This window comes from Sebastes umbrosus, chromosome 11, assembly GCF_015220745.1.
Source record: "Sebastes umbrosus isolate fSebUmb1 chromosome 11, fSebUmb1.pri, whole genome shotgun sequence".
Classification (NCBI taxonomy): domain Eukaryota; kingdom Metazoa; phylum Chordata; class Actinopteri; order Perciformes; family Sebastidae; genus Sebastes; species Sebastes umbrosus.
The window spans coordinates 7,149,180-7,176,867 of record NC_051279.1 but is presented as its reverse complement, the minus strand read 5'-3'; the positions used below and the strand labels follow the sequence as shown (position 1 = coordinate 7,176,867).

The following is a 27,688-nucleotide window of genomic DNA, read 5'->3' as shown; positions in this document are numbered from 1 at the left end:
TTGTGGTTCAAAAGTCATGGACGATCATTGAAAACTGCTTGAATATGACATAAGGTGAAAAAGAACATTGTAAAGTCAAGTATTGTTTATCTGATCAAATAGGAGTCATGTGAATAATAGAGTCATGATATTACGAATAGATTTTTACAAACATTTTTAATGTGTTAATTGTTATACAGTTAAATCAACAGACATGTGACAACAATAGAAATTCAGATTACATAAAAAAATTCCATTTTACTTCTCCTTTTTCATTGGATCCATTTTTACTATATTATCTCTACTTGTACATTTAGTATGCGTTCATTTAACATCACCTGCATTGTTACTGTCACAGTGTCTAATACAACACTCCTTTAAAAACTAGAAAAGATACAGTAGATGAGATATTGTTGCATCATTGAAATATTTGTTTTTCCTCTTTGATCCCCGAAGAACAGCGATCGCCTCAGTGCCAGTGTAGACTACTACTCCTACATACATTTAAAATTAAACTCTCTGATTAGGATACTGTATGTTAATACAGATACAGTTCATATTAGCAAACCATACAACAAAGTCTTGAGACACCTGAATAAAAAGCACCAGAGGACAAGCAGAGTCTGTGATCTGTCAGGTGGTTCAGGTTTGTGTGGGTGGGATCAAAAATAAATACAACCTCACGTGTCAATCACATTTACACACCGAAAATCTAAATGTTTGATTTTCTGCGGGTGTTTTTCGCATCCATCAATGCAAAGGTCATCATCCAAATGGCATCCGATAAGCTGATTCACTTCATCTATTCGTCTCCCAGCACAAAGCACTTTACAAGAAACACAGTAAATAATACAGAGATGCGGAAGTTATAGATTGTGGCAGGTGATTGCAGAACAGCTTGTCGCAAAACAAAGGATGTAGGAAAGATTAGACGATAGTGAGTGTGCTCTAGGCAGCTAAACGATAGCTTCTTGCTAATGTCATTCATTCTTTTATTAGCCCCGTTTGGGACTATAGCACTATACATTGCATCCTTGTAATTAATTCAGATTTATCTTGTATTACGAATTTTTCGCTACAAATAGAATAATAAAATGCATGGGACTCAGTGTGCAAGGTTTCTGTGCGTTTCTATGCTTTTTATCAGATGACGGGTTAAAAAAAATGCATATGAAAAATACCGACTTGGTGTGCAGAGGCCTTAAAATGTGAAATGTTTCCTAGTGCAGCTTTAAAGAGTAACTGCGTCCGGGTCAGGAATGTGTTTTTCTTTTTCCTAGGTTGTACATCCTAGTTGTCTGAAGCTTAAGACACAATAAATGAACATGTTTCAAGAGTGCAGTCTGTGGGAAATAAAGTATATCGGAGGTACCGGAGAGGCTCTCAACAGTGATATAATTCACTACAAAAGTAAAAACATGGAATCTTCCAGATTTTACGCTTTAGTGAATGTCAGACCATCTGATGCTGAGAATTCATTCACACTACACACTAAACTGCAAACTATCATGAACAGCAGTCTGTTACAAATATGTTAAAATACAGCGTGTATCGCACCAGCAGTCAAATTTAAGAATTCAACAATGTCACTGAACAGGCTATGAGAGTAGAGCTCACCAAAGTAAGTAAGTAGAATTATTCTGGATCCCTTAACCCCCACATATACTGGTATAGCCTATTTAATTTGGTTTAGGGTAGTACAGACTTGTACATTTAAATGCTTAATAAGAATTGTCTCAGAAATATTAACATATCCTGATGTTGATGTTGATAAATGAGTCTCTGCAACGTTACGAGAACTTTAGACTTCATATGAATTTTGTTAATTAGATTCTGGGTCTTTTATATGACAGTCTCACATAAAACATGTCCTCCAGCGTAAAAATTGTCCTTCTCTGTGAAAGTCAAGAGATAAGAGAGGATCTTACATACTGTCCTGAGCTAAAAACAAGAATGGAAGGAAGACAGATGTTGAATCAATGCGTTGTCTGTTGATAAAAATCCACTGTGGAGTGTTTTGAACAGTGTGGAGGGTCCTCTCTTATCTCTTGATATGACTCGTTCATAAGAAATTCATTTTGGCTGATATTCTTTCCCAGGAATCTCTAGGTCAAGAAGAATTCAGGCTTGGGAGTGTGGTTTTTGTTTCAACTGGCCAAATTCATCCCAACTTCCATAACCTTTTTTTTTTACATGCATCACTTTACTGAAAAACATGTATTTGGATTACAGCAAGTTTTCCAGATTCTCCACGACTGTAAGAACTGTGGCCTTGACATGACTTTAATTTATACAGTTTAACTTAAACTGGACTGGAAAGTCTTTTGAGACACAAGAAACGGGGGAAAAGAGGAGGTGAAATATTGTTTTTTCTTTTTAAGAAAAAGGCAGGATGTCTTCAGACATTCCACTTAATGTCCCAGAACAGCGGAGCTGCTTTCTCTGTGGCTGTGCCTCTGACCTCCATGGCCTCCATGGCCTCCATGACTTCCTCATGCTGGTAAGGAAGTGAGGTAACTGGGTCATCTTCCATCGAATGGGCTAGAGGTGGGAGACAGACGGAAAAGTATTACAGAAGTATTAAAGCATTACAGCCTTTACTATGAAGGAGTTTTATTTGCTCCAGATCAGCCCGGTCTCCTGAACCTTTGTGAAAATGAGCAAAATGTCTTAAAGAGTACTCATTGCGCAGTTTAAAAAAGGGTCCATTTTGATGCAGCAGAACCAGAGATATCGTTTTTTTTTAATTCCATGCGTTCTTCTTCCTTGTCAAAATCAAGTCCCCACGAAGTGCGGCGGTCGTTGATCCCAATTTTCGTCACGGCCAAACGACAGTAGTGCAACTTCCGTGTCGGTCACTTACATTGGGAAAGAGACGTCTGTAACTCAGCGGATAATTTTTTTTGAGGTGAATCAACTTCCCAGTATGAACACTTGAAAAGCCCTTATTTAAACCATTAGGTCCTAAAAGTTGTAAAATGCACTAATAGCCGTATCCAGAGTTATTTCCCTTCCTCTGTTCATGTGAATGAGACCCAGACCAAGGCCGACGCTACTGCGCCTGCTCTACGAGCCCAATGGATGCAGAAGATCGCTGGAAGATCCGGGTAATTTTCCAGTCGGAAGTTGAGCCATTTTGGCATCATGCGCCACTGAGTAACTTTCATAGGAATGAACACGGAACTGCTTCCAATGCTGTATCCAGTTCTCTTAATACATCCATGGTCAAAATTTGGGCCTTCGATACCCATTATGCAACTCAACCACCGACAGTTGGTAGATTCAGATGTATTATGCTAGTAGCGGTTAATGTAGCCTGGAGCCCCTATAGCCACAAGCAGAGATGAGCAGCGGGCTAAAGAGATCTCAACTCTTTCTAACTCCACACCAGATTTTTTCATTTTCAAACTTGTAGTCTTCATCCCCAACAGATGCTGACTCAAGTGACATCACTTGAGGATATGGGGGTAAAATCAGTGAATTTTCCTTTAAAATGCTCGGGACAAAAGAAGATGAGAAGAATACATTAGTGAAGGTGTTCTGGACAGATAATAGGTGGATGGATGCATTTGCCTGCAATCTCTGACAGCCAGGGTTCAATTAAAAGATTTTACTTTTGAGTGAAGTTTACATTTTTGCTGATGTTTTTCTTATTTAATTATAACTAAATCCTTTACTAGAACATCCTGTTGTTGTCCTGTGCCATTCTGTTACATGTATTTATAGAGAAATCATTTTATCACTCACTTTATTAGCTTGAGATTGTTTGTGTAATAGTATCTATGGCTAATCAAGGTCAGACAGTTGATGCACTTACATGGGATGCAGGTAACCTGAGGCTCTTCCCATTGGCCGCCAGGCAGGCACTTGATTACAGGGTTCAGTTTCTGCACAAAACGCTCCTCACAGTAGTATCGCACCTTGGTGTTGGTCTCGTAACGCAACCGCTTCTTCCCAAACACCTTAGCGTAGGGAACCTTGGGTGGCTCGCCACAGGATGCTGTTGGATAGAAGATAAATGGAGAGACAACTATACCTCTTAGGACGTTACCACCAGTGGTGATTTAAAAATAAGACCTTACAAAACGTGCAGCTCAAATGAACTCACAGACGCCCTTCTTGCAGGTGTAGGACAGGTGGTAGTTGCACGGCACGTCGCTCCAGCGGCCGCCGTCGTGCCACACCATCACCGCACAGTCCTCACCTGACAGGAAGTAGCTGTCGGGCTGACCTCTGTACCAGTTCTCAAAGAGCTGACGGAGAGAGTCACATGAAGGAAACATCTAAATTTAATATAGCTTTTTGAGTATTGATTTTTATGTTTTAATAACCTGACTTAGACAGCTGAGACAATTCAAAAACTGTAATTCTCTTCTGTGATTGATGCAGTAAAACTCACCAGAGGGTTCCCGTCCGACCAGCGGAAGTCTCCCTCGATGGTTCGGTCATTCAGTCCAATCCACTGATATTCTCTGTATTTGTCTACAAGTAAAAAAGTGTGAGAAAATAAGAGAGGGGTCATTGCATTGTAGCTATATACGGTATATAAAGTAAGTACCGGTAAGTACATTTAAATGTAATAGCACCTTACATCACACGCTTCACAAAGCGCTTCACAATAAAAGACAAAAGAAAGACATAAAATAGACAGAATATAAGATTATTATTAGAATAACATAGAGACAAGTCCCCCTATTTAGCATTTATATGCAGTATACACACATTTAGAACACATGATAATGTAGTTATAAGCAGATATATATGTGTTTATTAATGTATTTGTCAACAACTGTACCTCCTGCTATGAGGCATCCATAAGTGGAGGCTGCTGTATTAACAGATAATAAATGACAATATCGTAAAACACGTGAAGATATGTCTCATAAAATACGTCTTCATAGAATAAATTATCTTAGTTGACAAATACTATTCATTAAAAAACACTTAAAAATGGCCTTCTAGCTGAGTACAACTACATTATAATGTGTGTATACCATTTAATACATGTTTACATACTATTTATAAATGCTAAAAGTAAAGTGTCACCGTCCGCTGGGTTTTAAGGAGACAACGTTTAGGAGCCCTGACTTCAAAAGCCTCCTTTAGTTTTGAGCCTGGAGCGAGGAACAACCAACAAACTGATCAGAGATCTCTGACCGTATCAGTCTATATACTCTCCATGGAAACTCTCCGCAGAGCAAAAAACAACCGCCAAAGGAATGTCAGATAACTATCTCACCGCCTCGTTGCCAGACGAAACACCAACTTCCAAACCGTGACATTTTCTAGGAAAAATAACGGATTCAATGAAAGGGAAGACATGAAAGGTGGTTGCTCTTCTGAGAAGCCTCGATGTTAAAACAAACTCATCACTTTGGATTTTTCAGGAGTCTTGAATTGGAGGAATGTTAGAAGGAAAGATCACTAGTTTGATATCTGCTGCAAGACATATGTTCGTCCCTGCATTCAAGGACACCCTAACACCTTAGATTTGATGGTTTCCTGGTGAACGGTCGCCTCCAAATACACACTTTTGCATCCGTTTATATGTTTTTTTAATCATATTGTAAAGGTTACTTTCAATGATTATGATAATTTTATATTTAAAAGTAGTAAACTGTTGGTATGCATCATAGACCGCTGTACCAGCATCCTTCATCATATCCAAGTAAGCTAATCGTTTCTCTTCTGGATTTGAGTTTCTGACAAGAAAGCTCGAAGATCGGCACCTAACTATCAATTTTTAAACGTCTGAGGAAGTTTTGAAACTTTGACAAAACAATAAAAGTTATTAACTGTTTTCATACTGAAACTGGAACACAATGCAAGCCAGAAATTATTAATCAATCTAAAAAAAAAAAAGTGTGGTGTGCTTTTTGCAAAGTGATTGACTATCAATAATCAAAAGTGTATGTGATTCTAAAACATACAAACACCACTGATAAGTGAGCAATGTTATTGGTTGAGTTGAACCTCAGAGGTCTGAACCAAAGAACTACATGTTTTACAGCACAATTTATAAATTATAAATGATAATTTTCTTCACATATTGATTTACAAGGTGCTGGACACATGTTCTCCAACTGTTTCTTGAGATCCGTGAAATGACATCTAAGTCACGAAATCTGGGCCTCCACATCACTAAAGGGTTGATCTAAGTGGATTGTGTTCTTCAGGGGGTTTTACCATTGATGTAGTCCTGCTCCTCAGGGGTCATGACAGAAAGCAGATGTCCACCACACATGCGACAGTGCTGCTCAGCCGCCTCCCAGCTCTGCCTCTTGGCAAAGTGACGATAACAAAAGCTCTGAAACTTCTCCCAGCCGGGCTCACACACATCCAGGTCTGAGCAGAACGAGAGAGGAATCAGTAGGAACTCTGTCTTTCTAGTACTTGGAAGATCATGTGTTTATATGTTTATCAAATAGTTGACACCGAACCTGTCTGGCACAAGTCTCCTCCATAACCGGTCAAACAAAAGCACTTCGTCGGTTCACCGTCGATACAAGTGCCTCCATTCAAACAAGGGTTCTCCAGGCAGGAGTCTGCAGCTGTGTGAAGAAGATGGTGGTACGTATTAACAGAGCTTTTTATATATATTCATTATTCAGTATCTTAAAATAATACTATTCCAGAAGAAGCTATCTGAAGATAACCAATAAACTAACTTTTAATATAATCTATTTCATTAAATGCAGTAGTCAGATACTTTGTACCAGATTTAGCTATATGTTATTTTCCATTTGAATGGAAATTATATTCCATATTGCCTTTCATGCCAACAATTGTTTTATCAGACTTGATGGTGTTTTTTCTTAAATGTTCGAGTCCTGCACCGCCACAAACAAATTTAGAGAGGAACCTTTAACCTTTAATTGCCTTAACTGCCTAACCTGCCGAACATCTAATTTTCAAATGAAGTTGCCGTACATGGAGGCGCCAGCAGAGGGAGCTGTTACATCAGGTATGGGACCCACTTCTCAGTTACTACATGATCCAGTATCAATGTTAAAAAAAAAAAAACAGATTACAATGAAGTTGTGGTTTTAAAAATTAATGATATTGTAATAATTTGAAAATGTACTGATGCAGCGACACAGTAAAAAGTTTAAAAAGCCTGTAGTGATAAATGGATAAAGTTGAACCATTACAGTGGAGCCAGGTCCAGTTTTACTACCAGTGTTCTTCATTTCATGCTCATAAAGAAAAACATTTTAAATCCTAATTTTAATTTCTAAAAAAACCTAAATCACATTACCTTTTGAATACATGTGGCTACGTCAACTTTATGCTTTAAGTGAATAAACACTGTGAATTCAACCTGAAATTGATTTTCACAATAAGGGTGAAGGTGTGAATTCTTCCAGCTGCTTTTCACCACAGTTTGATTGGTGAGTCACACATTGTTAAGTCAATGATAATGGATGATTTAGAAAAATACTGTGCATGTGCATATGAAAAAAAAAATCAAAGACAACATTTAAATTCATAGCTATTGGAGATGTTTTGTCTTCGGTCTTGAAGAATAGAATTAGCTATTTATTCTTCAACCAATAATAATAATATAATAATAAAACCCTTCTTATGTAACACAGTGAGGAGATGCCTGTGGTGAGCTTACTGTGTGTTATTATTATTCTAAGAGAATTAATTCAGAACGGGAAGCTAATCTCTCTGTTGCGCTGAGTCAGCTCGAGGTGCTAAATTGCAGCGTCCAGTAAATCTCTCTCCTGATTGGGCATTTTCGGAGACAGATGTTCCCTCCCCCCTTCACACAACACCAGCTGTTATGTCTGCTGTGTGCAGTAGATTTTATGGAGCACATGTACCTGAAATGCCTCCTGGTCTTGCAGCAGAAACTTTGGCCACAGGCAGCGAGGCAGCCATGGCAGAATACTCTGGGAACATGGTGGGAGCAGAGATTGTTACATCACTGATGTCGGCGGTGAGTGTTGGACCGGTGGTTTCCTCCTCGTCCGGATGCCACGTGCACACTTTAACTGAAGGCTCATCGGTGCTGGTCTCCCCCTCACCTCTCTCTGATCCATGGTCTGTTGAGAAAGTTTATTGTTACGGGATTGATCACAGGTTATTTCTAAATGCAGACAACTCAACTTAAAGGGGTTTTTATACATATTGACAATTTTAGGTCTGTCTTTATAAAGAATTTTAAACAGATATGAATATTGAATCTGCTGATCCCTAATTATTATATACAAATTATTCTTATTGTCATTATCAGTTAATTGCTCATTGTTTTCTGGATTAATTGATCAATTGTTTAGTGTATGAAACGTAAAAAAACAGTAAAGTATGTTTTTTTGTTTTTTTTTAGGATTATATGTTTCTGAAGACATTTGAGGATAGAAATAGACATTACAGTAAGAGAATCTTGATTCATGTTTGATCAGCGCTGCCTAGTTTGACCGTTTGACCGAAGTTCACGAGTTTCGCAATCAGCGATTGACCGCTGCGGTAGAGACTCCTCGAGGCAGAGGAACATGATTTTTTTTCAGCTTATCTGTCTCATGTACTACTGTCAGGATATAGTGACCGTTTTATAAAAATAAAGTTTTATCATATTTGCTCAAAGTTATCAACTGCAGCTTTAATCAATTATCAAAATTAGGGCTGTCAAAGTTAACGCGATGATAACACCTTAATTATTTTAACGCCACTAATTTCTTTAACGCATTAACGCAATCAATCTTCTGGAGGTTGTAAGATGAAAAATGGAGATACTGGTATCATATGAAACTAGAAAATCCTTCAGAATTCATTGGTACTAACCACCTCATACTAGCTCGTCGCAAAGAAGGTTAAATGACGCTCCGAACTGGCATAGCCATTTTCAAAGGAGTCCCTTGACCTCTGACCTTAAGATATGTGAATGAAAATGGGTTCTATGGGTACCCACGAGTCTGCCCTTTACAGACATGCCCACTTTATGATAATCACATGCCGTTTGGGGCAAGTCATAGTCAAGTCAGCACACTGACACACTGACAGCTGTTGTTGCCTGTTGGGCTGCAGTTTGTCATGTTATGATTTGAGCATATTATGCTAAATGCAGTACCTGTGAGGGTTTCTGGACAATATTTGTGATTGTTTTGTGTTGTTAATTGTTTTCCAATAATAAATATATACATACATTTGCATAAAGCAGAGTATATTTGCCCACTCCCATGTTGATAAGGTTATTAAATACCTGTCAAATCTCCCTTTAAGGTACATTTTGAACAGATAAAAAATGCGTGATGCGTTTCTATATACTTTTTATTTCCACCGTGATTGATGAAGCTTCGGTCCTCCACAAAAGAGCAAGCAACAAACTTTTCACATATACTTTTCAAGCCTACATGATCAATGATTAGTGGACTGTTCCTTTAAACTCACTGTTGATGCTGCTGGTGGTGATCTCAGCCATGACCTCTTGCTCCTTAGAGCCGTCATCAGGAGGCTCGGCGCTGTACTCCAGATCAGAGCGAGACTCCTGCGGTGTGGAGTTAGAAGGCTCTGGTTCCCAGCCCGGTGTGAGGGTCAGATGAGGGATCAGTGTGATTTTGACATCTGATGGAGGAGGCGCATCAGTGGCATCCTCACCGTCACCTCCTGCAGAAGTGTGGTCCGTTGAGAGAGTTGGATTTGTCAACATGAGTCCTGGTTTGACCTCTGGGCTTCCTCCAGACAATTCACCTGATCCCTCTCCGGCATCTAGTTCCGTCCCTTCCGGATCGCTGTCTGTGGTATTTTGGGTTGTGCTGAGGAATACCTCTGGGCTTTCTCCTAATACCTCCTGTTCAAGTTTGTCCTGGATGTCCTCCAGAGGTTCGGCCCCAGATGAAGTGTTGCTTTCGGGTATGAAGGTTATAATCTCTGGAGAGCTGGCTTCAACCTCCACAGTAGGGGGAGACGGGGTTACAGATACATGGGATGTCAACAAAGTGACCGGATCAGTGTTTAGGACAGGAGCGTTCACATCAGAGTCGTCTGTGACTGTGATGAGCTCTGCTGTGGGGGTTTCTGCAGGATGGATGAGTCCACTCTGGTCGGTTGGATCATCTGGTGTTTCCTCCTCTGAAGTGCTATTGGAGTCCTCCTCATCATGACCCACTGGGATGGACGACTCCACAGTTACATCTGGGTGCTCTGGGGTGTGTTCAAGACCTGCCAAGAAAAGGGATCATCTGAAATGACATGTTAAAGATAACCATCTTTCTCTCTAAACCAATTTAGTTTGAAAATGGAAAACTACAGCAGGACATAAAAACAAATATAAAAATAACATGGGTACTAAGTGACAATGAAACAGGGTATCAGAAGTACCCAAAATATTAACCGTCCCAACTAAAGATTTGTATGTAGACATTTGCTTTATAGGTATACGACAAATAATGATTGTAGCCATGCCAGCAGCGTCCATAGGCATGTCAATGCTGGTCTGTCAGTCTGTTGGTCCAACACTTTTGTTCAGAGTGAAATATCTCAGATGGATTGCCACAGACGACGATAGTCCCTAGAAAGGAGGAATCCTGATGACCAGGGCCGGATTAAGGCATAGGCCATATAGACGGTCGCCTAGGGCGTCACCTTCTGGTGTTGCCCTCTAACAAAACATTTTTAAAAATGTAAAAGAAAATGTGGGTTGGATGCCCTTTTTCATTTTCTGCATTGAGGTAGCAAACAAATAAATAGAGAAAGAAAGAAATACACTTTTCACGTTTGTAACTCTTTGTAGTGAAACTGACTAAACACTTTTAAGCCAACAATATCAGGGACCATTTGTTTTATATATATTATAATAAATACAGTTATTTATGAAAATAAAAATCTTAATTTTTGTCTTAAAATTATTGTGATGTCTGATGTGTGTTGTGGTTTATGGGGCTCTAGGGGTTGAACCCTAACCCTAGAGCGGCGCCGCCGGTGGCAGGAGGGGGGGCTCCAAATCCGAACTTCGCCTAGGAACCTCTAAAAAACCTTAGATTCATTTTGTTATTAACGTCCTATCTTTGATAGTCACTGTATACGTACCTGAATCAGACGTAGGGACCAGTTCAGAGGTGGCAAAGACGTCCATACCAACCAAACTCTGAGTCACTGAGTTTTGTGTTTCCTCATCTAGAAGAGGATTTACACTCTCCTCTCCAGACTCTTCCTCTGTTGGATGGTTCTCAGGGGTACTGTTATCAAAAGATGGCAGCTGGGTGGTGGGGTGAACATCTGTTTCCTCTGCGTGGGGTGATGGAGTCACTGCTGACATCTCTTCAACAGAACTAGCGCTGGCCTCTTCTGGCTGCCCTGAAACACCGTAAGAGGTGCTCGAGTAGACGAGCTCCGCTTCAGAGGGGAGTTCCAGGTGGTCATCTTGAGTGTGGTCCTCTTGTAAAACAGGAAGGTCACCCTCTTGAGGAACCTCCGGAGAGCTGCTGAGGAGCTCATTTACATCAGCTCCAGATGTTGCATTAACAGCTGGCGTACCCAGACTTTCAGTCACAGAAATATGATGCTCTGAGGGCTCTCCGCTCTCTGAAGTTGTCGCATCAGTTGTGGGTAAAGTGGAGTCTTCATCAGCAGTCGTAGTAACTGCTGATGAAGCATCATCCTTTGGAGAATTTGTTGGAAGTGCGTGAGGCTCTTCAGGATCTGTGTGGGGGGTTTCTTCAGGTGCAGGCTGATGGGATTCTGGGTAGCTGGCCTTCTCTATGACCTCCCAGGTGTCCTCTCCTGTGGACACGTGCTCTTGATGTTCAGATGGAGGAGTGACAGACTGATGAACGCCTATCGTCAACGATGATTCCTTGTCATAACTCAATGTTGGGGGCTTAGCCTCCACAGGGCTCTGCTTTACAGGATTGGCCGTCTGGGCGTGTTGGACCTCTTCGACCCCCTTTTCCGTCGCCTCGGTCTGTCTGAACTCCTCCTCCTCTGCAGGAATAGTTAAGAAAACAATATCCTGGCCAATGTCCTCCGGCTCAGTGGCAAGAAAATCCTGAGGAGATTCTGTGTAATGACCGTTATCGCCTGGAATAAAGAGCATAATTACAAAATGTTATTTTGAATGTCCAGGATTTGATTGAACATATTCCTAAGGAAAAAAACTTGGTTGAGAGTCGAGCAAGAAAGCTCATTTAGGAACAGGTCCACAAATGTTATGGTAATTACCTGATCCTGATCCTTAGGATACAGAAAATAACCAGGATACTTATCAAACACAAGATTGTTCTCTTACTTCTGAAGCAGTAGGCGTCGTGTCGAGAGTCAACCTCGGGGAAGCCTGTCTGGTTGCTATAGCGATAGACAGTTCGGACCCCGGGTTCGCCGCCTCCACAGCGCTCTCTGGGAGTGACGATGGGGTAGCGCACGCTCGCGTCTGCCAGCCAGCCCGGACTGCAGAGGTTCAGTCCATCATTCCAGGCTGCGTACAGCTGAGCTGTGGTGACCAGCTCGGCCCCGTGACTCAGACAGTAGGCCTTGGCCTCCCAGAAGGTCAAACGCTGAGGGGCGGTGCCGTGGAACACCTCACCTTTACACAAGGAGATGTTACATGCCTGTTACTTCGCTGTGGTTTTTGTGCTGAGCATGATCAGGTGTAGAGCTGCAACGATTAATCGATTAGCTGTCCACTATTAAATTAATCGCCAACTATTTTGATAATCGATTAATCTGAGTAACTGTTTAAGAAATGATCTCATTCCAGTTTCTTAAATGTGAATACCTTCTGGTTTCTTTACTCTTCTATGAGAGTAAACTGAATAGCTTTGAGTTGTGGACAAAACAAGACACTTGAAGACATCCTCTTGGGCTTTGGGAAACACTGATCGACATGCAACAATCAGGTCAGACAGGTTATAAAGAAGTAAAAGTACGTAGACAACATTACATCCATGTTTGTGAGAGGATAAAGTTTAATTGAATTGACCTGAAGGGTTTTAGATTGTTCCTACGTGCACTTCACAGGCACGGTGGATGCCTCCCTTGTGTTGTGTTTAGTTTTGTCGGGTAAGCTCAGAGGAGCCACGTAGCTCAGGTTTTATTTTAATTTATGTTTTTGGGAAGCCAGCCAGGAAGTTGCTAAAAATATAAATTCATAAGAAGCTTATTTGTTTAATGTGGCTCCACCAGCACCACCTCTTTCTTTTGTTGCTTGCCTCAGTTCTCCTAATCGTTGTGTTTGTTGTGGTAAAATACATTTTTAAACCCTAGATTAAAAAACGAAATAGCTTTATTCTGTCTAATTACATCAGCGTCATGTGGTGTGAACTCTCTCTTAGTTCCATGGTGGAGAGGAGGTCGTGTTGCTCAGGCTTTATCTGTTTGGGCGATGCCTAGAAGCTGCTTGACATCCTCCTGGATCCATCTCTTCATATATGCTCATATTATATGTATCTTTCTTTGTCATATTGATTGTCTATGTTGTATTTTCATTATGTTTTTACTCTGTACACACGACATATATTGCACGTCTAGAAGAGGGATCCCTCCCCTGAGGTTTATTCCATTTTCTTTCCCTGTTAAAGATGAGAGGGTCGTACTGTACAGGACAGAGGGTGTACAGATTGTAAAGCCCCCTGAGGAAAATTTGTGATTTGTGATATTGGGCTATACAAATAAAGTTGACTTGACATGACCCTTTTTGTCCAGGGTTTCTGGGTTGTAACACCAAATTGGAAAAAAAAACATGTCTTTATGGAGCTAGCTTTGTGCACGGGGCTTTGTCAAGTTGAAATATGTAAGGGACGAACACAAACTGTTGACACAAAGTTAGAAGCACTATTGTCCACAGTATCATTGTATATTGTAGCATTAAGATCCCCCTTCATTGAAACTAAGTGGTCCAAACCAGTAAAAAAAAAGACTTAAAATAAAAGTACACAAAACAGGGTGTCCTCATACTTTTGACCATACAATGTAACTGGGTTAAACTGGGATTTGTTTACAATCTGGCCTTCTCAACACTCATGTTGCTTGTACCAATTCCAGTAATTAAAACTGTCGGAAATGTTTTCTTAACTGATGAGGATAGGTAAAAAAAAAAAGTATTTTTTTTTTTAATTCCTTGTTTGTCTTACCATCGATGTTCTCCACGTAGCAGTAGACGTCGTACAGCTCATCAGGCTCTAACAGTCCATAGTTCCTCACTCCCGGCAATCCATCCATGTCCCCAAAACAGCCCTCTCTTGGCATCTGGATGGGATATCTGTGGAATGAAATGTTGCACAGCATTGAAACACCAAGCACCTCTTCTTCGGTGATGGCGGCTCTCCAAACATCACACTTGTTTGAGCTTGAGCGTTGAAGTGGGGAGAAATGTTGGATTTCTGACCACACGAGTGCCTCTCAGCTGGATAATCTGTGTGTTCTGATGTACAGATGTGCAGAGAGTATCATATGTAAGCTGGCTGAGTGGGCCACTATCAGACCTCTATACTGGATGCTCCCTCAGCCACATGCACAGCAACGTGTCAGTGTTGTCGTTTTTGTCGAGCTGCATGAAGGATTTGGGCTGTTGAGCGTCCACAAATCTCCATAACACAAAATGCAGAATTTTCCATCTCCCTTGATCCAGTGTTGAGTGATGTGTCCTGTTTGACATTGGACCATGTTCTGTCAGGGGCTCACCTCACTGAGTGATCTGAGAGCCAGCCGGCATCACACTGCTCGTATCCGCTGTGGTAGGCGGCCAGGAGCTGCTCTGGAGTGGCAATTTCAGCCCCGATCTCCTCACAGGCCTCTCGGGCTTGCTCGAAGGTAAAGGCGTACCGGCTGGATGCATCACGATAATGGAACACCACCCCTGTAAAAAACATAAATGATTAAACCAGCAGCTTCATGAATTCTGTCTCGTTTTATGCGATCATTCTGCAAAAAAGCATCAGAGGCAGAGTGACAAGTTTAAAGCAAATTTCTGACATTTTGGCAAAATAAATGTTTCCATCAACCATCAATGTGAATATTTTAAAGAGGACAAGATTGCATAATTAAGTACCGACAAGCACCATTAATTCTGATACATCGGGACATCTCATTTCTGCTTTCTCCCTACAATGTCATTTGTATTTTTTGTAATTAATGAATTTGTCTCTTCTGATCCGCGTACACCCTGTGGTGGTTTTATCTGTCACTACGGTGATAAAGAGGGGTTCACATGCCCGGTGGTGGAAAGTAACAAAGTGCATACACTCAAGTACTGTACTTAAGCACAAAAAAAGGATGAATTTCAAAAGTGTTTCATATCTATCTCACCTTTGACCTTGACCTGAGCCACATCATCAGCGTCCTCCAGGCCCTGCTGCACCTCGCAGCGGTAGAAGCCTGTGTCGTTCTGCCTCAGGCTCTCCAGCCGCAGGGTGAGGTCGGCGGGGGAGTAAGCGTAATTGAGCAGCGAGGCTCGGTCTTTGTAGGCCTCGCTGACTCTCACCCTGTCGCCGCGGGCCACCAGGATCTCCGTCTCTTGGCCGTGAGTCAGCACGCTCCATTTGACCCGGGGGAGAGACAGCACGGCGTGGCGGCCGTTGGTGGAGGGAGATGGCGGCGGGTGGGCCAGAGACACCAGGCAGGGTAAAGTCAGAGAGCCGCCCAGCACGGCAACCACGGGTGGCGTGTTGGGGATGGTCACCTGGAGAAGCTTCGAATCATCTGAGGAGAGGCAGGTTTCAAAGTATAGAAGACATTTTGAGAAATATGCTACTTTTTATATTCAGATTTCACAACGAGACTTCTCCTTGAGCGGGACTTGGACACAATAACACACAGACTGGATCAGGAGAAAAGGTAAGAACAAGGTTTTATTTCTCTGTAGGGTCCTTTCCATGATGTTGTCAGACACTTATAACAACGATCTGAGCCTGTCAGTGGCAAAAACAAGTACTTTTAGTGGACGTACCGTTACACTGACGCTGCTCACTTGCCATCACAGCTTTCAGTAATTGTTGTCCACACAAAAACATAAGAAAAAAGGGTCCAGGTTGAAAAATACAGAAGTCACCCTTTAAAGCTTAAGGTAGAAAAAAAAGAGTGAGTGGATCTTGGGACAAGAATTTTTTTTTGTCAAATTGTTCTTTCCAAAGTCAAGAATGAGCCTTCAAACTCAACATCATACAATAGTTGTCAAGATATTTCACATTAAAGTATTGATTAGTATTCATCCTCTGGGCACCAGGAATGTCTGCACAAAATTTCATACAACACGATATAGTGAAAAAACACTGAGGTGGAAGAAGGAGAAAAAAGGAGGGTTGTCAGTAAACTATATTAAGTTTATTTTTATAAAGGTTATAAAGGTGCCCCAGATCTTCTATAAACAACTCTCTCTGTTGCGCTCGCAAGAAACAATTTCTACCTTCCATTCCCTGAAATATAAAGTTCCTTTCCCCATTTCGTAGCGCAACCCTGCATCCAATATTTTAGAGCCACAGCTTGACATTTAATATCAGTGTTTGACTACAGGCCAAAAACTTTAATTGGACAGAGGTGATGGATTACTCACAGTGTAGATATGGGCATATATATACGTGCTTATTGCTGCCTCAAAGCACAAAATTACAATATTATATCTGCAGGAGGTTTGTAGAGTTATTATCAGATCACATCTCTGTCATATTGTTGTACTTCTTACTGGTCACCAACAGAGGTCAGTTATTTAGAGTTATTGCCCATTTGATTCTGAAAACTCTCCATTTCCTTCAAACCATTTTGCTTTGCATACAATATGTGTCAATGTATTGTAAGAAATCTGTCAATACCCTCAATACAGCCCAACTAAAGGAAAAGACATTCAGCCGTATCAGTCTGATTTCCCGCTGCGACACTCAGACAACCTTGAAAACGTCCTCCAGAGAGTGCATGTCAGCGAAAAACGATGAACGACAGGAAATGATTAAACAGCACCCCGCTGCCCTTAAAAGTCAGAGGTCATGTATGATTTAATGGAGTGGTGCATGTCAGCGCCGAAAAGAGAGGGAGGAGGGGCGCGTACCTGACTCCTGGTGGTGGGTAGAGGACGATGGCAGGACGAGGAGACAGATGGCACACAGCAGCACAGGTAGAGGCACATCCGGTCTGTGGCTGAAAGACAAGAAGGGAGGCAGAGGACACCCAGTTTGAACATGACACAAAACCTCTGGGCTGCAGAGTTTGGTTTTACAGCAAACACTTACATTTGCTACTTGGGATTTTTTTTTCCCAACAAAAAGTCAACTCAAGTAGAAGTGTTGGTACCGAGCTGACATTTTATTTAGGTAGAGGAAAAAGGACTGCTGTGAAATGAAGTGAAACTGGGTCATTAGTAAAAAACAATGTTAAATGGAATCTATGAAGGCCTCCGGCGGTAATACTGTGAAAACAGATTGCATTTCAGGATAACATTTAAAGCAGGACTTCATTATAGGCATTCAGAATAAAAGTGGGGAATGATAATTCTGTAAATTCTCTTAGACTGATAAAGCACAAAATATATCTCCAGATACCTTTCCTGACCCATCCTTATATATAATGATATGCATAAATATTTAGTAATCTAATAAGACTTATAAACTGCATGTTATAACTGAGTGATTGATTATCATGTTACAGCATTCTCACTATTTTTCTGATGGAAAATTTACCTCAAGATAATTCATTATTCAGTGAACTCCAGTGGGTTACTCCTTGGTCTGAGAAGTGAAGCCAATGCTGAAGTGCCTTTAACTTGCATTCTTTCTAATGGCCAGCAGGGGGCGACTCCTCTGGTTGCAAAAAGAAGTCTGATTGTAAAGAAGTCTATGAGAAAATGAGCCTACTTCTCACTTGATTTATTACCTCAGTAAACATTGTAAACATGAGTTTATGGTCTCAATCGCTAGTTTCAAGTCTTCTTCAATACATGATGTTCATTTAGTAAATTATGGACCCATTTGGAGTCAAATAGACCATAAAGCAGGGGATGATCCAGTTTGGGCTACCTTGTGATTGACAGGCCTAAAAATGTCTTATTCAGCGTTCTGTTGTACTTAGCTCAACCCTCTCGTGTCGCTTCTGGTTGCAAAAAAACAAGATGATGACGATAAAAATGCCCAACTTGAGGCTTCAAAACAGCAGTCCATAAACCAATGGTTGACATCACGGTGACTACATCAACTTCTTATATACAGTCTATGATTAACTCCAAACAACAAACTAATTAGGAAATATCTGAAAAATCTTATTCACTCAGTGTTTTAAAAATTGATTTAAAAGACTTGAAGTCCACCAACACAAGATCAAATACCACCCGATTGAGACACTGATTTATTAGTTAGTTTAGTCGTGACTCTCTCCCTCTCTGACCAAAGAAGAGAATTCAGACACTCACTACAGAGACAAAACAAATATTGACTTAATACTCCGAGTCATTCATCAAACTCAGAGCAGAACGATGGCAAGTGGCCGACTTTCATCAAACATTTAAACTGCGACTGAAGTAAAAGTCAGTGAGCCGATATCAGCAGAATCTCTGCAGGAAAACAGATAGGATGATGACATTATCCATCATGTTGAACGCCGTGAGTAATACCAACTATTCATCCTGCATACAGAAACATGAGGGATTGTTTTAGATCGATCTCATTTATTTTCATTGTTTGAGACACCTCTTGGGTTGTTTTAAGGTTCTGTTTAGGTTGTTTCAAGGATGAAATCTTTTGTCCGTTGTATACATTTTTTGTTATCTTATATCTCGTTACATATATGGTGATAAACTGTAATTGCAGGTGTGTTTTCGTTGCCTTCTTCTGAATGTCGAATGTGATTCTTTTTCTTTGGCACTTATTTTTGAAGTGTCATCGTCTATATATATAAATATATTTATGGCGCCTTCAAACGGGGTCATGTTTACCGTGTTCACAAGAAGAGTCCATATGAACGCCCCGCTGATGTGCTTAAAATGGAGCGTTTCAGACAGAGGGTGAATACAGGTATATTCCGGTAGACAGTATGAGAAAAATAAAGGGTTTTCTGAACATTAAAGCATATAAACATGTTCTGGTAGAAACACAAAACACAAGAATGAACCGGAAAATTAGCATAATATGGGACCTTTAAATGAAAATCTTTGTGATTATTACGTTACATTGATAAATAAAAGTTGTGGTGCAGATGTTTATCAAGCTTTAAATGAATCAAGAGTTTTGCATGTTGAAATTGATTCATATTAACTAATAATTCAATCAATAATAAAAATGTAATAATAACCCCAGTTTATCCGAGACTTGTAGTTGTACATGCTGACACAACAATATGGACTGGTCTGCTAACTATTAAATGCATAAAAACATGGGTCAAAATATAGTAATCCCAACAATGAGGACTTGTGTGAGTGTGTGCGTGAAGCAGACAGACAGACAGAGGGACTGTCTGTGTGTCCTTGGAGCTTTCTAGCTGCTGTGAGTCAGACTTCAGGAGCTGCAGAACGTGAGCTGAATCCTGATTCTCCCAAAAACTCCCCGGAGGGTCGGACTGAAGCCCAACCTCCAACTTAACTAGATTTACCATTATTACCACTCCTTTCATCCTCCACTATAGTCGCTTCCACTTTTTTCCTTTTTTGTGTTGTAATCCTATTTTCTCTGTATACCTATTAACACCTTTTTTTCTGCTTGGGGATAAGTTAAATTTTCTCTTCTCTCCTTCTCTGACCAACCACTTCAAACTGTGTTTACAAAGACTTTGATCCAACAAGAGAAAGACTTCATATCATCAAAAAGCTGCATGAGGCAACTGCAACCATCGAAGGGTCCAAATGGTAGTGAGAGGAGCATTTTCTTTACAACCTCATGGTCACTGAACTGAAGTCACTAAATGCTGCCACCAAGAAATCTTGGACTCCATACAAGCTCCAAACTCACAACACTTAATAACACCTCTTCTACTGTGTGTCCAATAACTGTTACTGTACATTTGTGCTATATTAAATCTTAAAAGAAAAGTATTCTTTGTGCATGTTTGCTTGATTGACAGGTGTGTCAGCCTCTCATCCTATCCAGCTCAGTCGCACACCAGTTCATGAAATAGACACGAAATTGAATGTATTGATTCGTGTACATATTATATAATCCACGTAATTGTGAACTGGGAAGTATCAAGAGCAGCTAACGCTGCATAGGGAGGAGGTCGGGGTGGATGGGTGGATAAGAAAATACCAGACTTTTATCCAGGAGACTGGTGTCGTGTCCCGTGTGAAACCAGAAGTTAACATTGAGTTATTTGTCACGTTACTTCCATACTGAATTTACACCGCTTCTGTAGTTATTTTAAGCCAAACCCGGATCTTTTCCTAAAGCTAACTAAGTAGTGTTGTTGCCTAAGCCTAACCCTGTGAAATCTTGCAGATGCCGTTAGGAGCACCGGAGGACACCGGAGGACACCGGAGGACACAGAGGCACATGATTTTTTTCAGACTACCTGTCTCATGCACTACTGTCATATAGTGACCGTTTTATACAAATATTGTTCTTTAATCATATTTGCTCAATTTCTACCCACTGCAGCTTTAACAACAAGTTCACCTGGAGGAACTAAATCCAGACTTTTTAGTCTTTTATACAAGGTGGAAAATCACACTTTACAATTTGACATTACAATTACTGTATGTCAAATGAGTACTTCCCTTTGACGGAAAGGGGTATTATACTTGAGATTGCGACGGAAATTAAAGTTTGTTTTGTGGCTCTCGGCAGCGACACATTTCTAATCAAAACAGGATTAATAAATAATCACTCAACATCACTTTTAATGCCTGAATTTGGCTCCGTCACTCCAAAGTGAAAGCCTTGAAGACAGAAATGCCACTCGTGACAAAGCCAGCCGTTCAAATCATTTCACCGAACAGAGCTGCAGACTGCGAGACACCCACATCCATAATATAAGATTTAAATGTGAAAGCGCTGTGAAAAATCAATGCTGATTTATTACAGCAGCTGCCACATACTGCCCTGGAGAATTATTAGCATACTGCATAAAGATTATAAATTATAACTCCAAATTACATCCCAACTAACAATGGATTTTTTTTTAGGCTGATTCTAATAATATTTGAGAGTTTAATAAAAACAATAGGTAAATATTCATAATCATTTACATAAATGCATCACATAAACCTTTTTATAAAGATTTGTTATGTTTGGTTGTTAAAGAATTGTGACCAAGATACAGTATGTAGAGAGCAGGACACTTTACTCTATGGTCGACAAACTATATAATGGAGACCGTTTCTAAATGGCCTCAAACATATCTTCAAGATCTCTGTAATATTTCTTGTTACACCAATGCTGATATATTTACAATAAGTTCATCCTGGGAAATTTTTTCAGTCAGGTTCAACAACAACACAACTAATAAACTACTCTATTACAATTAAAATAAATTGTTTTTCTTTATATAAACAAAGAATACTGAGTGTATGTGTATGGATAAGTATGTGCATATGTGTGACCATAATAGTCATAATAGTAAAAAGTTAGAATAAAGGAGACGGTGAACCTGTCAGCTTCCTGTCATACTCTTTTCACTTTCTCATCACATGGACAAATTTGACATAATTGCTCCTGACAGTCTTCCTACCAATGTCTGACTATTCAAATCTAACAATCCCTTCATTTCAAACTCATCAGCTATCTGTCTGACTCACTCTTTCTCTTTCTTGTTGGGCTGAGCTGGGTGTACAGCCTCAGTGAGGAGGAGGAGAAGAGAGAGAGAGAGAGAGGTTTTCCTATGGGGATGCAGAGCAGGCAGAGGACGCAACCCAGGCAACATCAGAAGTGCAAAGACAGGCATCACAAGTGGCTGAATAGTCAATGACTTCACCTTGAGGGAAAAGGCGGCGGGGGCCAAGAGAGAGCATGTTTGACCGCTCGGTTTTGCCAGGAAAGGTCGTTTGAGGCTGGGAGGGAGGACGGAAGGGGGTGAGGAGGCGGAGGGAGGGGATGAACTACATTCTTAAAGGACTGCACCAGCTTCGTGAGACTTTGGCCCATTTGTCACTTTACCCAGTGTGTGATGAGAGGGCTGCTGCTCCGGTACATAGTCCACACGTACACTTAGCATACAACACAACAAGTCCTCTCATACCTAAACTACAAAAAAGACCATTTCAAAAATGCCTTGAGTTACTTCTGCTACGTCTGTTGTAGATTTAGATGCCTAAAATTTGTCACGTGCTGCTCACGGGATTACCTACATCTCAATCTTCTGCAGCTCCACAACGCAGCTGCTAGAGTTTTAACTAGAAAAAGTAAATACGACTGAGGTCGTTACACTGGCTTCCAGTAAATTTTAGAATTGATTTTAAAATTGTAATGCTCGTTTCTAAGGCCCTACATGGTCTGGTACCCAAATATCTCTCTGAGATGCTTGTGAGCTACATACCAGCTAGACCCCTCAGGTCACCTTGAACAGGCTGTCTGGTTGTTCCCACAGGTCTCCATGAAAACTGGTCAAACTGCCTTTAGCTTTTATGCTCTAAGCTGCTGGAACATCCAATCACGTTAAGTGCGCCCCAACACTACCGTCCTTTAAAACTAAACAGAAAACATTCCTTTTTAGCTGCGCCTTTCCGCAGACTGGTTGCCGGTCTTAATTATCATTAAATCAGTTTACTTATGTATACATTTTTATCTTTACACTATTAATATAGTGTTTGTGGATGCAACTTCCGTGGTTGCTCACACGTTGTGCAGCATATTGTGCTTCCGACTTAAATAAAATGCTATATGAATAAAGTTTGCTTGCTTGCTAAATGTATAGGACAAGTATTTGCCATTCGTAATTGTTTTTCTTAATGTAAAACTAATGTAACTTGTGTGTGTGAATCACAGCGTTAGCTATTTTATATTTCCATGCGATGATCGCGAGGTTAACAGTAGAAACACGGCGATCACGTTACAAAGCAATCTAGCAGAAATGTGAGCCTGCATGTATGTGATTGGCCGACGCAGCACCTTGCCGCATGATGTCACGCTGTGTTGTATAAAGTTGAGCCGAGGCGGGGCCTAAAAAGACGCTTCAGGATGCAACGATCTGACCTTTTCTCTACCGATACCAATTGTATTGCCTATATTCAGGGCATCTGGTAACACTGAGTACCAATCTGATACCTAACAACAAGATGGTACATCTCAAGGGGTTTTTCCTCATAAATAAGCCAAACATATGTACCAGAGATTTCTCTGGCACTAAAAATTGAGTTTACTGTCCGCTGTGACTGAATGAATGTGAATTTATGGAAACAGTGAATTTTATCATGACTTTGATGAAGATATATTTTTATGGGATCCGCTTATTAAGATCAGTATCTGGTGGATTTGATCGCTGTCTCTCTCGTGCGCTGTAGTGACACCGATCAGACAGAAGACTGAAAAACGCTGCAGTCAGAAGAGGCTTGTGTCAGCATAAATTTAGAGGAAATTCCGGTCTTGAAGTAACAGAACAGAGAGAATGAGATAGCCTCAATAAAGTTACTGAAATTACAAACTCACACTGACATCATGTGATGATTAAGATTTCGATTTTGATCCGGTTTAGAAGTTTAGAGGCTACTGAATCTTTAATCTCTCTTCACTCATTTAATAAACAGAGAGCAAAATTAGAAATCAGCCAACAGGCTTCTCATCTCTAGCTGGCACTGATCATAGCTATCGCTGGTTTAATTGACAAATATTGCTGCTGTAGCTATCTAAAGTTAATTGCCTTAAATAACTTCAAAATGCAGATTTATGTGGGAATATATATTTGGTATGTTTTCATTATTTTATGATTATATCATTAGTATTATTGTTGTTATTGTTGTTGTTGTTATTCTTATTATTAATATTTTGATGATATTGTATCTTTATTTTATTTGTATTTAAATTTGTATTATGTTTATGTAGTCATTTGATTTCTCGACCAAAATGCGACAATGTTTTTATAACAAATTCAATAAAGTACTAATTATATTTTTGTCTATTTTAATACACATATGCTCAATAGGATCACTTAAAGATTGTTGTTTGCCTTCATGGATAAAATAAGGTGATTTCATGTTTGAATTGAATCTTTGAATATTGAAAGCTAAACCTGAAATGATTCAATAATCGATTTGAAAGGATTCAGATTTGATATGCGGATTCAATATGAGATTCAAAATCAATAAATGTGAAAGAACCTTAATGACATATACTGCCTAGACTCTCAGAGTCTTTCAAACACACACATTACAAAGCTGAACACAGCCTCTCTCAGCATCGTTGGTTCAACCTGACGCCACCACTTCCCCCATGCTGTACCCCTTTGCTTTCTCACAGCGAGGAACCACCGCCGTTACCCTTTTGCCCCTCTGCAGCTCCTCCATCACGCCGGCCCACCAGTCCCACATCGCGCCACCTCGAACCACTCAGTGTGCCCATCTCCAGGGGCAACCCGAACCCCCCCTGACTGACACAATCTGACAGGAAGCAAGGAGCAGCCGGGGAGGGCTGGAAGCAATGGAGAGACCTCTGAGAGAAAAGGGAGGCAGAGAGGAAGAAAGAGACTCCGTACAGCATGACTGAGTGCTGAGAGAGACGTTAAGTTCACAGGAATGATTTGGAAACGATTCACCAGTCGGCCTCGAGCAGCAGCAGCAGCAGCAGCCATGTCTTATTAGCTGTTAGCCGCTGACTCTGTGTGCCGCGGGGCAAAACTCTTAAAGAAGTGACAAAAGCCATAAGCTACAAGACTCTGGTGTGTGTGTGTGTTGTAGTCTGCATGCCACAAGCTGATTAAACAGAATTACTGTGAGCTTTAAGGGCTTATATCTCAGACAGGGTGACAAAAGAAAACAACCACAAACAACACATCACTGGTCTGTTTGAGTCACATCTCAGAGGAAACTTACTGATGCTACTGCAGACGCTTCACTTTCTGTTAGTTATAGACAAACTGTGCAGCAGCCACAGTGACCTGCATGACCTGCTGAGAGCCAGTCAGTCACTGAGAGACCACAAGACTTTAACCCTACTACACAACACCTGAAAAACTGCACCCTTTGCTGACGTGTAACGGGAACAGCTGTCTAATATAAGAATTCAGAAATGTGTCCCTTTATTATCATTTCTACAAGACAGATATAGTGGGGCAGAAATCAGTTGTGCATTTGATGACTAAAGCATGAAAGTTTCAGCATATAATCTGCATACATATTTCAGAGATGGAGGCAATTTGTATCTGACCTCTGGTAACCTTGAGAAGTCATTGACCTCAGCATTGCATTTTTCAGTTTTTGCCCCATCACTCTCCCTTGTAATAATGTACATCTTTGCCTAATTTCCTATTTATTTTTGTTCTAATAAAGATGTAGCTGCCTCAGTCATGTCCCCTTTACAAAATTCTGCTCGAGCACCAATTTGCCCACGGGGGCTCCTGACCCTACGAAGTAGATGTGTTTATTTCCAGGTGTAAAGGAAGCTATAACTTTTTAACAACTTCTAACAACTTTTCGTCATACCCAGATCTGATCGTCTTATTATACCCAGATCTGTTCTGTGCAATCTATGAGAAATTAGGGCGTAAAAATAAAACATAACTGATGTATACCGCCTTTATGCCTGCAAAAAAGTGGGAGAAAAAAAACTGAAATTTGTTCACTCTCTGCCTAGTCCCAGTGGTCAAATCTGAAATGCCTCTAGGTCTGAAAATAAACTTCATGGTTTATAGAAACACTGGAGAAAGTTTCATGCTTTAGTCATAAAATGGACAATACCTTATCAGATAAACTAATAAGCTCAAACTAACTATAAAGCTCCTTAAAGCCCGAAAAATATTGATTATAGCCTCATGTTAAAGTGCTACACAAATAAAGTTGCCTTGCCTTAACTTCTGTTTGTGTCCACAGTGACGTGCCTTGTTTTAGTGCAGACTCTCTGATTAAATCACAGCTATAATCAGCCTTTATATTGTGCTCTGGATTACACAAACTAAATGCAAATATGTAACACAGCAAACATTCCCACTATGATTCAAAAAGCTGGGATCACCCCTTTATTCTGTCACTGACATTAATGAACAATCGCAAAGTTGCAAAACCTTTTGGTTTTTTATTAATTCAGTTCAAAGTGTACATTTTTCCAATAAATCCTCTGGACACCCACACAGGTGTTGATTAGACCTCCTCTCGGGACTGTGTGGGCGTGTACAGACTTATTGAGTGACATCTTCCTGAGTCTCCTGTTAGCAGTTTGTTGAACACAACAGTTGGTAGATGAAGATCTGTAACCTAATAAATCCCGCCCACCTCCAACCTGAGCAGAGGTCTAATCAGCCACAATAACTGGAAACACCTGTGTGGGTGTTCAGAGGCTTTATTGGAAAAATTTACACTTTGAGCTTAGTTAATACAAAAAGCAAAAGGTTATGTGTGCATCCATAAATATAATGAATTGATGATTCCTAAAATTAATCTGATTGCCACTTTGTAACACCCTCTATAGTTTAACATATGTTTATTTTAGGATCCTTCACAGTCATACTGAGTTTAAATGAGCTATGGGCTACATGTTTTTAAATGCTTTCATTATAGAACTCCAACACAGGCTACTCTATTCAACATATCTCATGATGACCTGATTATACTTACTATACTTACTCCACATGTCACCAGGAAATGTTTAAAATATATATATTTTTAAATTCTCATTTATTTGACAGCTAAAGATACTTACTGTGCAGATTAAGACTTTATATAGTAAACTATGAATATATTAAAATAGCTCCACCTCGACCAGCCACAGCATTAAAATGCTTATGCAATAACATAATGTATACAATAATATAACACTCTGAAAGAAACCATTTTCATAATGAGCATTTTTGATAACTACAATTTGCAGATGATATTTCTGTTGAATTCAAGATTTTATTTTTACTTGTGTTGTAGGATTTTTACATCATGGTATTACTTAGATAAAGGATCTTAGTACTTCCATGTCTGTGGAAACATACAGTGATGCTGCAGCAGGTGATAAGTGATTTATATCTGGATGTGCAGCCCAATCACGCACATATCAAGCATTTCATTTGATTTATGAGTATTATATTAGGACCATCAACGGGTTAAACGATGCAAAACGAGTCAAGGATTGATCAAAAAGTGACCAGTTTGTCAATAGAGCACATGCACGCACCAATAAAGGCAAACTGAACGCGAAAAATGCGACAAGAATCGAAATAAATCGAAGAAATTAAACCAATAGTCGTGTATGTGAGAGAGTTTTAATGGACTTACTTCATCTTCATCAGACTCAACTCTCTGGTGCAGATGTGCAGAAGTTGTTGGTGTCCTCGCGCAGCCTCCGGACCGGACAGGTGCAGGTGTTCGGATGCTTCTGTCTGTCCTGCGACTGAAAGTCCTTCAGCAGCCTCTCAGTGAGACAGAGACAGAGACAGACAGGAGCTGTGACTTGTGTCCGTCTGGACCGCCAAGAGGAAAGGAGGTGAAGAGAGGAGAGACTGGGATGAGGGCAGTGTTAAAGACCAACACCTCCCTCCTTCCTCCTCCTCTTCCTCCTCCTCCTCCTCCTCCTGCCTGGAAAATCCTAATCCTGCTGAGGTAGGAGGACAGACTGAGAGGTGAACAAAGAAAGGTGCTTATCAATATTTGTTTCTACTTTCTGTTAGTAAATTTAAAGCTACAGGTTTTGTAGACGTCCCCAAACTAGTTAGCCTTATAATTTGATATAAT

At 40.4% G+C, this 27,688-nt stretch overlaps 1 protein-coding gene across 1 annotated transcript; it reads right to left on the bottom strand.

Annotated features, from left to right (window-relative positions):
- Window positions 1-137: 137 nt before the first annotated feature.
- Window positions 138-27,472, bottom strand: bcan (brevican). The gene is made up of 15 exons (XM_037785381.1): window positions 27,233-27,472; window positions 16,958-17,046; window positions 15,226-15,618; window positions 14,602-14,776; window positions 14,052-14,179; window positions 12,212-12,505; window positions 11,014-12,003; window positions 9,376-10,146; window positions 7,809-8,030; window positions 6,420-6,530; window positions 6,166-6,324; window positions 4,379-4,461; window positions 4,088-4,232; window positions 3,797-3,979; window positions 138-2,520 (listed from the first exon to the last, which is right to left on the bottom strand). The coding sequence occupies exons 1-15, from the start codon at window positions 27,241-27,243 to the stop codon at window positions 2,378-2,380; spliced, it is 3,897 nt and encodes a 1,298-aa protein (XP_037641309.1). The 5' UTR covers window positions 27,244-27,472; the 3' UTR covers window positions 138-2,377.
- Between the last annotated feature and the right edge of the window lie 216 nt (window positions 27,473-27,688).

Coding starts and splice junctions, on each gene's coding strand:
- bcan (XM_037785381.1), bottom strand. Junction 10,147..11,013: donor GGTCCCTACGTCTGATTCAG/GTACGTATACAG, acceptor TTTTCTTGGCAG/GTCTTGAACACACCCCAGAG. Junction 8,031..9,375: donor CACCACCAGCAGCATCAACA/GTGAGTTTAAAG, acceptor CTTTCTCAACAG/ACCATGGATCAGAGAGAGGT.